This window comes from Protomyctophum bolini (assembly GCF_963924005.1).
Source record: "Protomyctophum bolini genome assembly, contig: SCAFFOLD_379, whole genome shotgun sequence".
Classification (NCBI taxonomy): Eukaryota; Metazoa; Chordata; class Actinopteri; order Myctophiformes; family Myctophidae; genus Protomyctophum; species Protomyctophum bolini.
The window spans coordinates 48002-62595 of record NW_027665472.1 but is presented as its reverse complement, the minus strand read 5'-3'; the positions used below and the strand labels follow the sequence as shown (position 1 = coordinate 62595).

General features: G+C 49.5%; 1 protein-coding gene across 1 annotated transcript in view; it reads left to right on the top strand.

Annotated features, from left to right (window-relative positions):
- Positions 1 to 2169: 2169 nt before the first annotated feature.
- Positions 2170 to 14594, top strand: part of LOC308312269 (genetic suppressor element 1-like) — a gene marked incomplete at its 5' end in the record, with an annotated part of 45911 nt that continues 33486 nt past the window's right edge. Inside the window, 3 exon segments of the mRNA XM_080794644.1 lie at positions 2170 to 2250; positions 2252 to 2282; positions 2285 to 2365. Of these exon segments, the coding sequence (XP_080650770.1) occupies positions 2170 to 2250; positions 2252 to 2282; positions 2285 to 2365 (193 nt within the window).

The following is a 14594-nucleotide window of genomic DNA, read 5'->3' as shown; positions in this document are numbered from 1 at the left end:
GCTTACTCATGATAGACTAGAGCTTCCGTTGCTCCAGACTGTATGACGGAAGCATTTGAACATTGCGAGAGGCAACAGTCTGGCAACACGAATACGCACACGAGTATACACACACACACACACACACACACACACACACACACACACACACACACACACACACACACACACACACACACACACCACACAAAGCAAACAGATGCAACTCATGCACCAACAGGAATCAAACACACGCAACTAAGTAGCACCGACACAAATTAAATAAACATGTGCAAGACATGACGCAAGCACAATTGCACGCGGCAGGCAGCGACACGAATTAAATCAAAACACACACACACACACGCATGCTTACATACTGTCTATTTCTCTCTCGGTTCCATGAACTTCCACCGGTGGCCGTCAAAAGTTGTACCTCGTTGTCATTATCCATCATTTTGCCGTTTTTAAAGTGCTACCGTCTTAAATATGTGCAAAGGAAGACTGACCGTAGCTTCAGAGCCACGTTGTTTGTCCTTTTTTATTTTTTATTTTTTTATCCCAAGATTTTGCAGCCCATTTTTTCACCCAGTGTCAATTATCTAGTGTACACTTCCTCTGTCAACCTTGGGAGGGCAGCGGACTGACCTCATGCTTCCTTCTATGCATGAGGAGTCCAAGCTGCTTCTTTTCACCTGACAGTTGGGAGTTTCTCCGGCTGACGTAGCCCGTGGAAGGAACACGTTATTAACCGGCCAGTTCTTTCCCTCCATCAGGGTGGCCAGGGGGAGGTAGTTAGAGACCAGGATTACTGCATGTTTTTTGTGAGGGTACCTAACCTAGAGGACACGGGGAAAACATGTGATTGTACCTACCCTAGGGGACACGGGGAGAACATGTGATTGTACCTACCCTAGGGGACACGGGTGAGAACATGTGATTGTATACCTACCCTAGGGGACACGGGGAGAACATGCAAACTCCACACAGAAAGGCCCTTTCGCCAACCCCCGCCTCGGGTATGGGCACTGATGATGATGATGTTCTCTAAGGTCCTGGTCTACTGGCCAGACACAGCGGGTCTCTAACGTCCTGGTCTACTGGCCAGACACAGCGGGTCTCGCTGTGAACGGCTACAGGCATAGCCTACGCCCTACGACGTGGTCCAAAACGTGCAGTGCAGACTTAGTTTGGCACCTCCATGTCTTTGGGATAACCGTTGAATGTGCGCCGTCTTTTGCAAGCGAGATTCTCATTAAAAGCATAGTTTTTACAGTGGCCTGTATACAGCCGCCTAGAGCGTCCGTCCAACCGCTGGGAGACTCACTCGTCGCTGATCCACACATTGACCAATGGCCTTCCGTGTTGTTGCGACGTTACCTCTGCTTTCATTCTCGTGGATCAAAGTCCTCAGTCGCCACGACTGATTTTTGGATTTGGATTCCATGATGGAAGCCATCCGCGTGTCTTCTGTGAAATCATTGTTCCACACCGGGAACAGTGGATCTGCCGCTGCGACGTGTTGTGAGCTTGTAGATCGGCTATTTTCTGTCGTTATGTTAAGAGGAAAGAGTGTTTGAACTAAGTGATCAAAACTAGCAATAGAATCCACGTTATAGAAGAGTCTTCCAGAAACATGAATGGTCTCAGAAGTGTCATAAAGCAAAGAGGTTAATGCCTCAAATCTGTGATGCGTTTCAACCGGTCGGCTGTAACATAGGTTTAGATTAATGATCATAGCCTAAACATCATCAGTACATTTTCAGTCACGAGATTTTTATTTAGCTTTATTCCATCATGCATTCAAATGCGGTGTTGGATGGATGTCTTGACTCTTAAGCCTTTCTCTGTTCACAATGTGTTGTATATATATATGGAACATGGCCTCGAATTGCGCCTTTCTAAACAGTTTTTCTTGCTTTATATAATATGGAACATAAGCTTTACTTAACTTTGCTACTACAGTTTTTTGTACTCTTTTTTTTTTTTGCTCTTTCTTGCACTCTTTATTGTTTGGTGTGATTGATGTCTGATGAGATTTATTGATTGTCTGAAGGAAGCCAGAAAAAACAAGTATTAATCTTTTATACCTGTACACAAGATGTAACAATATAGTACTACAACCTTGAATGAGCCAAAGTCACCATGCATCTTCAACCCTTTCTTTCCTGGTCTTCTGTCTTCGCAGGCATGAGCCATGAGCCAAAGTCACCATCTTTAGGAATGATCTCCACAGCAACCCGCACCACGGCCACGGTCAGCCCCCTCACCCCCGTCTCCTCACAACGGCTCCATCGTGGCCAATGGGAGCCGGCCAACCAGTCCGCTCACTCCGGATTCGCCGCAGCCCTCCGCAAGCTGGCGAAACAGGCCGAGGAACCCAGAGGTGAAGGCACGCATGCACGCACGCATGCACGCACGCACTCACACACGCACACACACACACGCACAGTCGCACACGCACACACACACACACACACACACACACACACACACACACACACACACACACACACACACACACACACACACACACACACACACACACACACACACACGCGCAGTTCTTTCTGAGGCAAAGCCCTTTGACAGTGCAGCTAGCAGCCACAATGACCCTGACCCTGACACCTGACCCACAGATTCTGTGATTAGATTATGGCTCTGTAAAGGAAGGATGGACTGTGTGTGTGTGTGTGTGTGTGTGCGCGTGTGTGTGTGTGTGTGTGTGTGTGCACATGCACGCCTAGTGTGTGTGACTGTGTTGTGTTGTATGTGGGGGGGCCAGTGGAAGACTGCTAATAGCGCTAGAGTGATATTCACACAGCATTGAATTAGCCATCATCCCTGGAGATACGGCGACACAGAGGAGCCATGCTAGCCGACCCACTTAATCGTGTGTGTGTGTGTGTGTGTGTGCATGCGCACGCATGTGTCAGCGTGTTTGGTATTATATACAAGTGCTTTGTGTGTGCGCGTTTGTGTACGGCCGCTGCTGCTGCACGCACACACGTGTGCATGTTTAGAAATGTTGCCTCCCTCTTCGGCCATGTGTTAACAGCAACAAATGTCTCAGACGTCCCCCCCCCCCCCCCCTCTCTCTCTCTCTCTCTCTCTCTCTCTCTCTCTATGATGCATGCGTCATGTGGCACGGGTGAGGAGTTTAACACATTCTGGACGGGAACCCCTCTTGGTGTTTTAAGCATTACGTTATACTTTAGCTATTGAAAAATAGCAGATCTACCTGCTATTTTTATAAAATCATGAAAATGTGCCACAAATCTTTGAATTTCTGTCAGAGCGAATGTTCCCTGCATGGAACAACATACTTTCAGATGGACCAGCACCACTGGTATAGAAACATAGGGTTTTTCAGAATACTTTCAGGATTTTGAAGACTTTCTTTTTAAATCGGCCTCAGGCCAAAATGGCTTAATGAGGGCAGCATGTACGCACAGAGCCGCAACGCAAACGCAGCACCACACACACACACACACACACACACACACACACACACACACACACACACACAAATAACATCGGAGAATACACCGGGCAGCATCAGCGTCTGCCTGCCACCATGATGATTCGGATTTTCTTCTCTGTGTGCGTGAGCGTGAGACAGTGTGAGTGTGTGTTGTGAGTGGCCTGGTGTCCTCCCTGGCTCCAGGGGGGGGGGGGGCTGGAGCTACCCCCAGCTGTCCACCCCAGCTCCGGGCGCTCTTAATCAGCCTGTCTGTGTGCTCTGTCCTCCCAGTCCCTCCATCTCCTCTCCCAGCCAGCCTGTCTGTGTGCTCTGTCCTCCCAGTCCCTCCATCTCCTCTCCTCTCCCAGCCAGCCTGTCTGTGTGCTCTGTCCTCCCAGTCCCTCCATCTCCCTATCCTCTCCCAGCCAGCCTGTCTGTGTGCTCTGTCCTCCCAGTCCCTCCATCTCCTCTCCTCTCCCAGCCAGCCTGTCTGTGTGCTCTGTCCTCCCAGTCCCTCCATCTCCTATCCTCTCCCAGCCCAGCCTGTCTGTGTGCTCTGTCCTCCCAGTCCCTCCATCTCCTCTCCTCTCCCAGCCAGCCTGTCTGTGTGCTCTGTCCTCCCAGTCCCTCCATCTCCTCTCCTCTCCCAGCCAGCCTGTCTGTGTGCTCTGTCCTCCCAGTCCCTCCATCTCCTATCCTCTCCCAGCCAGCCTGTCTGTGTGCTCTGTCCTCCCAGTCCCTCCATCTCCTCTCCTCTCCCAGCCAGCCTGTCTGTGTGCTCTGTCCTCCCAGTCCCTCCATCTCCTCTCCCAGCCAGCCTGTCTGTGTGCTCTGTCCTCCCAGTCCCTCCATCTCCTCTCCTCTCCCAGCCAGCCTGTCTGTGTGCTCTGTCCTCCCAGTCCCTCCATCTCCTCTCCTCTCCCAGCCAGCCTGTCTGTGTGCTCTGTCCTCCCAGTCCCTCCATCTCCTCTCCCAGCCAGCCTGTCTGTGTGCTCTGTCCTCCCAGTCCCTCCATCTCCTCTCCCAGCCAGCCTGTCTGTGTGCTCTGTCCTCCCAGTCCCTCCATCTCCTATCCTCTCCCAGCCAGCCCACCGGAGCCTGCATGGACCAGCACAGCACCCGACCAATGATTTATTACCCAGATAGATAGAGAGAGCACACAGACAGCCACAATCTCTGTTTCTCCCCCCTATGCCTTTTCACTCACTCTGCCTTTCATGCCAGCTCTTTCTCTCTCTCTCTCTCTCTCTCTCTCTCTCTCGCTCTCTCTCTTTTTCTCTCTCTCTCCCTCTCTCTTTCTCTCTCTCTCTCTCTCTATCTCTCTCTCTCTCTCTCTCTCTCTCTCTCTCTCTCTCTTCTCTCTCTCTCTCTCTCTCTCTCATCTCTCCTCTCTCTCTCTCTCTCTCTCTCTCTCTCTCTCTCTCTCCATCTTGATCGAAAGAAAAATATCTATCACTCTTCTATCTTGAGCTTCATGGTACCCTGCCTTTCCTATGTCTCTCTCTCTCTCTGCTATCTTGAGCGTTATGTTACTGCCTTCCTATGTCTCCTCTCTCTCTCTCTCTCTCTCTCTCTCTCTATCTTGAGCGTTATGTTACTGCCTTTCCTACGTGTGTGTCGAACCCTTTCTTTCCCCTCCCGGGATAATTCAATCTCATCTTTCTCCACTTTCCTTTTCTCCTTTCTTCTACGCTACGGTCTGTCAGCCGAAGACGCCGCCGCCGCCCGTGTTCACTGTCAGCGCTGTTATGTCTTTCCTTTGTTGCTTTTGCGTGTGCGTGTATATGAGAACGTGTGTGTGTGTGTGCTGTGACCATGTGGTGGTGTTCATTCGATGTGTGATCACGGTAGCAGGAGGTCTGTCTGTCTGTCTGTCTGTCGTGCACACAACAGACCATATCCTGTCTGATTCACTTCTACCATTCTTTTATTAACAAATTGGGTGCCTGGGAATCTTTTCAGAATAAAGGCGTTCGAGTGCCAAGCAGATGAGGGAGATTTTACTGAGTGACGTGTGAGTCAGCTAGCTGTAGCCTGACCGGGCCAGATACGTACAGTGGTGGTTGGGGGGGGGGGATGACTCTGCTTATGTTGAGAACAGTGTTGTTTTAGTCATATTTTAGTCACCTGAAATGTTTTAGTCTTAGTCGCCTGACTAGCATGAGATTTTAGGCGGCTAAATCTACAGGTGATTTTGTCGACTAACGTGTGTTTGTCGGCCTTGATGCCGTCGTAACTGCTGATTTGACACATTCTTGTAGATCTGCTATTTTCAGGGTTCCCTGCAGGAACAACATGTTTTCAGATGGGGGTCGGCGCCGGCGGCCAATTACATATCATTGTTGGGTCCTTGACATGAAATAAATAGTTTTGAGAACCACGGACATACAGTAGGTTTTTGCCATGATTTTGTAAACCTCCTTGTAGAATCTGGTATCAGTCCTAAATGGTTAACTCATGAGTGTGTAGAAAATGATCCCAAATGGTCCTGGCCAGGAGGGTCCGTTTGGTTCCATTTTGTAAACACACCCAAACACGCACCACACCCAAACACCCTCACCACACACACCCAAACACCCCCACCACACACACACACACACACACACACACACACACACACACACACACACACACACACACAATTCAATTCAATGGGCTTTATTGGCATGAGAAAACATACGTTTACATTGCCAAAGCAGAAAGAACAATACAGCAACACACACACAGCGCTAGCAGCAGTTGTCTTCACAAACCTGTGTCGAGCCTTGTGATTCCTGGCATGCTGCGGTCGGCCCCTGCTGGCCTGCTGGCCTTTAATTAGCTGGTTCGACTCGCCTCACCCTTCAGAGTTCACCTCCACCGCTGTTGTCTCTCTCTGCCCCCCCCCCCCTCTCTCTCTCTCTCTCTCTCAGTCCAGGACGTGTCCTGACTGTACACTTAATGCACTGAGGTGAATGGTGCAGCTGTCAGACGCAACACTCTTGGTTAATGTTACTTTGTCAGTGAAATGGAGGAAATAGAACCCGTGACCCAGTGTAGTATAGTAGTTATTATTTAGCTTGGTAATATGTATGTATTATACAGTAAGAGAGAGAGAGAGAGAACTTTTTCACCTCGAGGCAAACCCTTCCGGCTCACACTGTCTCTGAATCACTCACAAACGATCTCTCTCAATTCCATTAATTAATTAACTCCATACAGCGCTCTCTCTCTCTCTCTCTCTCTCTCTCTCTCTCTCTCTCTCTCTCTCTCTCTCTCTCTCTCTCTCTCTCTCTCTCTCCTACACGTCACACAGATGTACCGTATCAGAGTATAATGTTCACCTATGCTTCATACAGTATAGCATCTTACTTCTCTCCGCCATTTTGTGTAGCATCTTCCTTCCCATTGCTGGCACAACACACACACACACACACACACACACACACACACAGTGAGTGAACGTCTCCTCCCGGTACCCATCCAGCCATGCAGATTACAGTCTTTTTGTGGTGTTGTCAGTGCCTGGCAAAGACTGTAGTGGCATGCGCGTGTGTGGGTATGTGTGTGTGTGTGTGTGTGTGTGTGTGTGTGTGTGTGTGTGTGTGTGTGTGTGTGTGTGTGTGTGTGTGTGTGTGTGTGTGTGTGTGTGTGTGTGTGTGTGTGTGTGTGTGCTGTGTGTGTGTGTGTGTGTGTGTGTGTGTGTGTGTGTGCAAGTGGGCATATTTGCGTGTAAGTGTATCAGTATTTTGTGTGTGTGTGTGTGTGTGTGTGTGTGTGTGTGTGTGTGTGTGTGTGCCGACGCTGGTGCTAGCACGTGTGGTGGCGGTGGCATATGGAGGGTTGGCTGGGCACTGCTATGCACACCAGGTGTGAAATGGACTGTTTAATTAAGTGCTGATGTTGTTCTAATGCATGGAGAGAGGAGAGGGAGAGGGGAGAGGGAGAGAGAGAGAGGTGCCTGACAGCAAGTGGTGGAAAGTAACATTAAGTTCATTTACTTAAGTACTGTACTTAAAGGCTCACTTCACCACTTTTCAACGTATGTTTTTTTTCCTACTCAGTCTGTGTCTCATATATAGGAGGGCTATGGGCAGTTCAGAAACCTGTCCACCAGTGACATCATCATTTAGATGATGTCACTGGATTACATCATCTGGATTACATCATCTGTTGATGATGATTACATCATCATCAGCATATTATTCTTAAACAAGATTATTTTCAAAACAATATTTAGATTTGTATTATCGTGAGAACGATGGCTTCCCTTTTCGTATTGCAACTTTTTCAGGAATAGAAAGTCTTCAGTTTCCATCGATGATGTCATTGGTGGTGGATGGGTTTCTGAACTGCCCACAGCCCTCCTATGAGACACAGACTGGTTTCTGAACTGCCCACAGCCCTCCTATGAGACACAGACTGGTTTCTGAACTGCCCACAGCCCTCCTATGAGATACAGACTGTTTTCTGAACTGCCCACAGCCCTCCTATGAGACACGGACTGGTTTCTGAACTGCCCACAGCCCTCCTATGAGACACGGACTGGTTTCTGAACTGCCCACAGCCCTCCTATGAGACACAAACTGGTTTCTGAACTGCCCACAGCCCTCCTATGAGACACAGACTGGTTTCTGAACTGCCCACACACAGCCCTCCCATGAGACACAGACTGGTTTCTGAATTGCCCACAGCCCTCCCATGAGACACAGACTGGTTTCTGAACTGCCCACAGTGCTCCTATGAGACACAGACTGGTTTCTGAACTGCCCACAGCCCTCCCATGAGACACAGACTGGTTTCTGAACTGCCCACAGCGCTCCCATGAGACACAGACTGGTTTCTGAACTGCCCACAGCGCTCCCATGAGACACAGACTGGTTTCTGAACTGCCCACAGCCCTCCTATGAGACACAGACTGGTTTCTGAACTGCCCACAGCCCTCCCATGAGACACAGACTGGTTTCTGAACTGCCCACAGCGCTCCCATGAGACACAGACTGGTTTCTGAACTGCCCACAGCGCTCCCATGAGACACAGACTGGTTTCTGAACTGCCCACAGCCCTCCCATGAGACACAGACTGGTTTCTGAACTGCCCACAGCCCTCCCATGAGACACAGACTGGTTTCTGAACTGCCCACAGCCCTCCCATGAGACACAGACTGGTTTCTGAACTGCCCACAGCCCTCCCATGAGACACAGACTGGTTTCTGAACTGCCCACAGCCCTCCTATGAGACACAGACTGGTTTCTGAACTGCCCACAGCCCTCCCATGAGACACAGACTGGTTTCTGAACTGCCCACAGCGCTCCTATGAGACACAGACTGGTTTCTGAACTGCCCACAGCCCTCCTATGAGACACAGACTGGTTTCTGAACTGCCCACAGCCCTCCTATGAGACACAGACTGGTTTCTGAACTGCCCACAGCCCTCCTATGAGACACAGACTGGTTTCTGAACTGCCCACAGCCCTCCTATGAGACACAGACTGGTTTCTGAACTGCCCACAGCCCTCCCATGAGACACAGACTGGTTTCTGAACTGCCCACAGCGCTCCTATGAGACACAGACTGGTTTCTGAACTGCCCACAGCCCTCCTATGAGACACAGACTGGTTTCTGAACTGCCCACAGCCCTCCTATGAGACACAGACTGGTTTCTGAACTGCCCACAGCCCTCCCATGAGACACAGACTGGTTTCTGAACTGCCCACAGCCCTCCTATGAGACACAGACTGGTTTCTGAACTGCCCACAGCTCTCCTATGAGACACGGACTTGTTTCTGAACTGCCCACAGCCCTCCCATGAGACACAGACTGGTTTCTGAACTGCCCACAGCCCTCCTATGAGACACAGACTGGTTTCTGAACTGCCCACAGCTCTCCTATGAGACACGGACTTGTTTCTGAACTGCCCACAGCCCTCCCATGAGACACAGACTGGTTTCTGAACTGCCCACAGCCCTCCCATGAGACACAGACTGGTTTCTGAACTGCCCACAGCCCTCCCATGAGACACAGACTGAGTAGATTTTTTTTGCTATTTTATCATGAACTAATTAGTGAGGACCAGCGGTGAAGTGGTCCTTTAAGTACAATTTTGAGGTGCACTTTACTTGCATATTTCCAATTTCCAGTACTTTTACTTCTACTTCACTATCTCAGAGGTAAATATTGTGCTTTTACTCCACTACATTTACTTGAAACCTTTCGTTACTTTGGAGATTTGGATTATTATTATTACAAACCATGCATTAATTAACCACTTCAGCCCTATGTATACATTTCGGTCACAAACGTATTGGCATAAAAATGTACTTAAAGTTACAAAAGTAAAAGTACTCATTATACAGAATGTCTCATTTCAAGTTTTCAAAAGTTTTAGAAATCTTGATGAGTTAAATGTATGTAGGGCTGCAGTGGTTAATGTGTGTTTTGTAATAATAATCAAAAATCTAACTAAAGGGATCAAATACATGAGTAGTAAAAGTATTGGAAATTGGAAAAACTCAAGTAAAGTACAAATACCTCAAAAGTGTACAGTACAGTACTTAAGTAAATGTACTTGTGCACAGTAACATCCTCTTATCTATGTTATACTTTGTCGCGTGACAGCGTCACACTAACGTAATAACATCTTCAAGCTCACATGAGCCGTTTTAAAAACCTTTTCAAAAACATTACAGTTGTCCCGATACCATTTTTTTCAGACCGAGTACGAGTAGTTAAGTACTTAATTTCTAGTACTCTCCAAGTACCGATACGAGTACTTTTTAATTTCTGTTGAGTAAGCACTTATTCCCCTTTTAATCGCTCTGGGTTAAGAGTGTCTGCTAAATGCCTGAATTGTAAATTGGTGGTACCAATACCAGTATCGGTATCGGAACAACTCTAAGAACAATGATGGCCCAAAAAAGGGACGCCAGGAGGTTGAAAAGTGGTTAATGAAGGCGTAATGATCATGCAAGCTTCCACCACCACCACTACAGTTCAGTGTCTTCTTCCTCCTTTTGAATGAAAGGGATCAGAAAGAACAAACGAGGTCAGGAGTGGCTGCACTGGGACGCCAGGCTGTTAACCACGTTGCTTGTTTGTTTGTTGGTGGCTGTGTGTGTGTGTGTGTGTGTGTGTGTGTGTGTGTGTGTGTGTGTGTGTGGGTGTGGGTGTGGGTGTGGGTGTGGGGGGGGGGGGGGGGACTGGTGTTAATAGAGGAGAGAGCAGCTTCACATTAATCACCCACAGCCCGGGACTGAGACAGCACTCTGCCTCTTATTTTTTTTCCTCTCCTTCCTGCGTTCTTTCGCTCCCTTTGTCCTGCTCTCCCTATATAGTCTCTCTCTCTCTCTCTCTCTCTCTCTCTCTCTCTCTCTCTCTCTCTCTCCTTCTCTGTCTCTCCTCCTTTGAGTCGCCGTGCCTCCCTCTCTTCCACACGAGCACACTCACACACATGCACACACACCACACACAGTCACGCACCTACGTGCACAGTGACAGTCGGTAGAGCTAATGATGTGCAGGTAGAGAGCAGATGAGCCTGGTTCACTGTGACTCTAGGGACCAGGGCTGTGCTTTGGTTCCCAGTGCGCCAAGCCTGCAAGTCAGCCCACCTGTCAGCCAGCCAGCCAGCTAACCAGCTAGCCACCCAGCCACCCAGCCAGCCAGCCAGCCAGCAAGTCAGCCCACCTGTCAGCCAGCCAGCCAGCTAACCAGCTAGCCACCCAGCCACCCAGCCAGCCAGCCAGCAAGTCAGCCCACCTGTCAGCCAGCCAGCAAGTCAGCCCACCTGTCAGCCAGCCAGCTAGTCTGTTAGCTAACCTGCTAGTCACCGAGCCAGCCAGCCAGCCAGCCTGTCAGCTAACCAGGTAGCCACCCAACCAGCCAGCCAGCCTGTCAGCTAACCAGCTAGTCACCAAGCCAGCCAGCCTGTCAGCTAGCTAGCCACCCACCCAGTCAGCTAACGAGCTAGCCACCCAAGCAGCCAGCTTAATCTCGGCTGTGGGGGGGGGGGGGGGGGGGGGGGTGCTTATGTCAGAACAAATTGCATCATACTGTTGCCAATCGCTCGCATTGCTTATGATTTCCTTTTCCTCCCGTTGGCCTGGTGATCAGGGCACCAATCCAATTTAGAGAGAGAGAGAGAGAGACAGACAGACAGACAATTGGAGTAGAGAGGGGAGACGAGAAGTGAAAAAAAGACTTGCCTGTGACTATCCGCAGTTCAAGCAAGCATATAAAGGGATCATACACACGTACGTGCATACACACACACACAGTACATCGTGCACACACATACTGTACATACACTCTTACATACATGACACACATCAGACATCAGTCCCCTTGCCCTAACTGGCCGTAACCGTTGTAAATGTGTTTATGAAAAATGCATTGCAAACAGAGGCTGACATCTCTGCTGCCTGCCTGGCTGGGAGGCAGGCGAGGCGAGGCAGCCTGTTTGACAAACAGAAGGGGAACAAAAAAGGGAGTAGGCTGTGTAAAACGTTCCGTGTGTGCGTGTGCGCGAGTCTGCATATAAGTGGAAGTGGGATGGAGAATAATAGCAGAATAATAGCTCTGTGCGTGCGTGCATGCGCTTGCACGGTATAAGGTAGCTTGTGAAGTGTACACGGATTCAGTACGCTGTGAGAGAAGGCCCTCTCTACGTCCTCCCTCTCAATTATTCAGTGTGTCCTCCCCTCCCTCCCTCCTATGGTCTTCCTCTGCCCCCTCCCCCCCTCCACCGAGAGCACCACGGTGGAGAGAGAGGGAGGGAGGGAGGAGGAGGGGAGAGAACAGGTTTATTACTAGAAGGAGCTTCAGCAGCCCAGGATTTCTTGTGATCTCTCTCTCTCTCTCTCTCTCTCTCTCTCTCTCTCTCTCTCTCTCTCTCTCTCTCTCTCTCTCTCTCTTTCTCTCTCTCTACCTCCTCACTCCCTCAAGTCTGCTTTGTCCCACCCCATGTGTGCGTGTCCATGTGCGTGTGCGTGCGTGTCCGTGCCTTCGTGCGTTGGGCTGTGTGACTGAATAGGCTGTGACATTAGAGCTGTATTAAGTGTAGCTGTAGTCCCCCAGGCTGAGTGGGCTGCTATTGATTGGCCTAGTAGAGTCTTGTAGGGGGAGAGTAATGGCTCTCTGAGGTGATGGGGAGCGGGGGGATGTGGAGGGGGGGCACTAATTGCTGCTGTTGTGCAGACAAGCTATGGCCCGTGCACAGTGCACACCCACGCAACACACACCTACGCACCCACTCCACATCTCTCAGCTCTGCCCCCCCACCCCCACCTCTTACCTCATACCTGTTTTTGCAGTGAACTCTCATTGTGTGTCATTTTTTTGTCATTTTGTTTTCAATCAGCCTCTGTCCCCATTTTTCATTCTTATCTCACCCTTCGCCGAGTGCGCCTTTTGTCGCCTATTTTCACATGTACCTCGGCACCGATGGCGCCTTATCACACCTATTTTTAATAACAATTGATTATGGTGATCAGCAAATGGAAAATCCGCTGGCTTAACGAAAATATCTCTGGATTATAGTATGTCGCTTACAAAAAGTATGTTTTGGGTGAATTAAATGACGAAATCGCGAAACATTTTGACTTCCTGTTTCCGGCCAAAACGGCTTTCAAATTAATAGCTTCGCTCATTGACAATGAACTTGTGGCAGCGAGAGCCCTCCACCAGATGGTGCTGTGGCGCTGAATGAGTTATCATGTATTCTCTCTCGTTCTCTTTCTTCTTCTTGACCCCCCCCCTGGCCTAATCTTCACCCAGCCCATAGATTCTCTTTCACCTCCTGCCATTATTGATTCCCGTCCATTATTCAGTGATGATATAAGTCCGGACGAGGCGTTTAATACGGATCGATATACCTCGCCGGCCGCGCAGACAGACACTCCTGTTGGCTTCGGTTGCCACGGAAACTGAAGCCGGTCGACGGGGATGGCGGTCGGGCAGGAAATCTGTGGTGTTTGGTTGTGGTGGTGGTTGTCTGTTGGCTGTTGTCTACAGTCTATCGGGACACTTTTTTGGGGGGCATCTTAACTACTTCCACATACTTCGTGCTAGAAATCTAGTTAAAACTATTTTTGGATTTGACTCTGTAGGTCAGTGGTTCTCAAAGTGTGGTCCGGGGACCCCTAAGCGGTCCTTGAGAGAGTTCCTGTAACTAAGTGATGATTTGGAACCAAACGGACCGTTATGGGTCTGTAAAGCCCACCACACAGGACACGGCCGCCTCCATTATTTTCAATGAACCTATCGCACACCGGCTCCGTCCGCCGCGCCGCCCGGCGCGCCGATAGAACACAGTTCTATTTTCCAGGCGCAGACGGTGTGCGATGGGCTTAACTCAGAGTGTACAAATGGAACCCTAACGGGTCCATTTGTTTCCATTTGTACACTCTGAGTTACTGCCTCTGTGTACGATTGATTTTAGAATATACATTGGTATATTGGTCTAAAACATTCTGTCCAATTCTAAGCCAAGATTCCTGTACGTTTTAGACGGGCCATCGTGGTCCCGTCGCTAGTTTCGTTAGAATGAATCATACCTCCCATTGTTGTCGGTCGTCTCGGGGGTGTTTTGGCTACATCAAGCTACTTCAGAGCTGGGATGGCGCCTGGTGCGTCGCTAAATGTGCTCCGTTGCTGCAAATCGCTGGGCGCTCTGATTTAATGGTCCTAAATACCCCCGGGCGTTCAGGGTTAAATGGGGGGACCGTAGCCTAATTCAGGTCAAACCTGGGGGGACCTTGAAATGAAAAAGGTTCAGAATCATTGCTAGAGCCGTAAAGATCTTCTCTTATGGGGGTCTCCCTCCCTATACTTTCTAATGGGGACCAGCAGAACGGGGGCCAACAGAACGCATGAAAAAGGCAGCGAAGAAGACCCTGTGAACCCAGAAGTAGTAATCTGCCATTTTCGAGCCACCGGTGCATGGGTCACCTTCTCGTGACCTCATCATAAGCGCTGATATGACCGCAAGGTCGCTCAGATTCTATTTACTGAGCTCCTAACATCGTCCCTCACCTCATATCACCTAAATCTGAGCCTCAATTCAGAGGAAAAACGGCAGTAAAGATCACGCTTGCATTCTATGTGGACGGAGTTTGGGGATTTCGACGAAATCCTAAAAAAATATGATTTAGGCTCAAGACTGTATAGTGTGTGT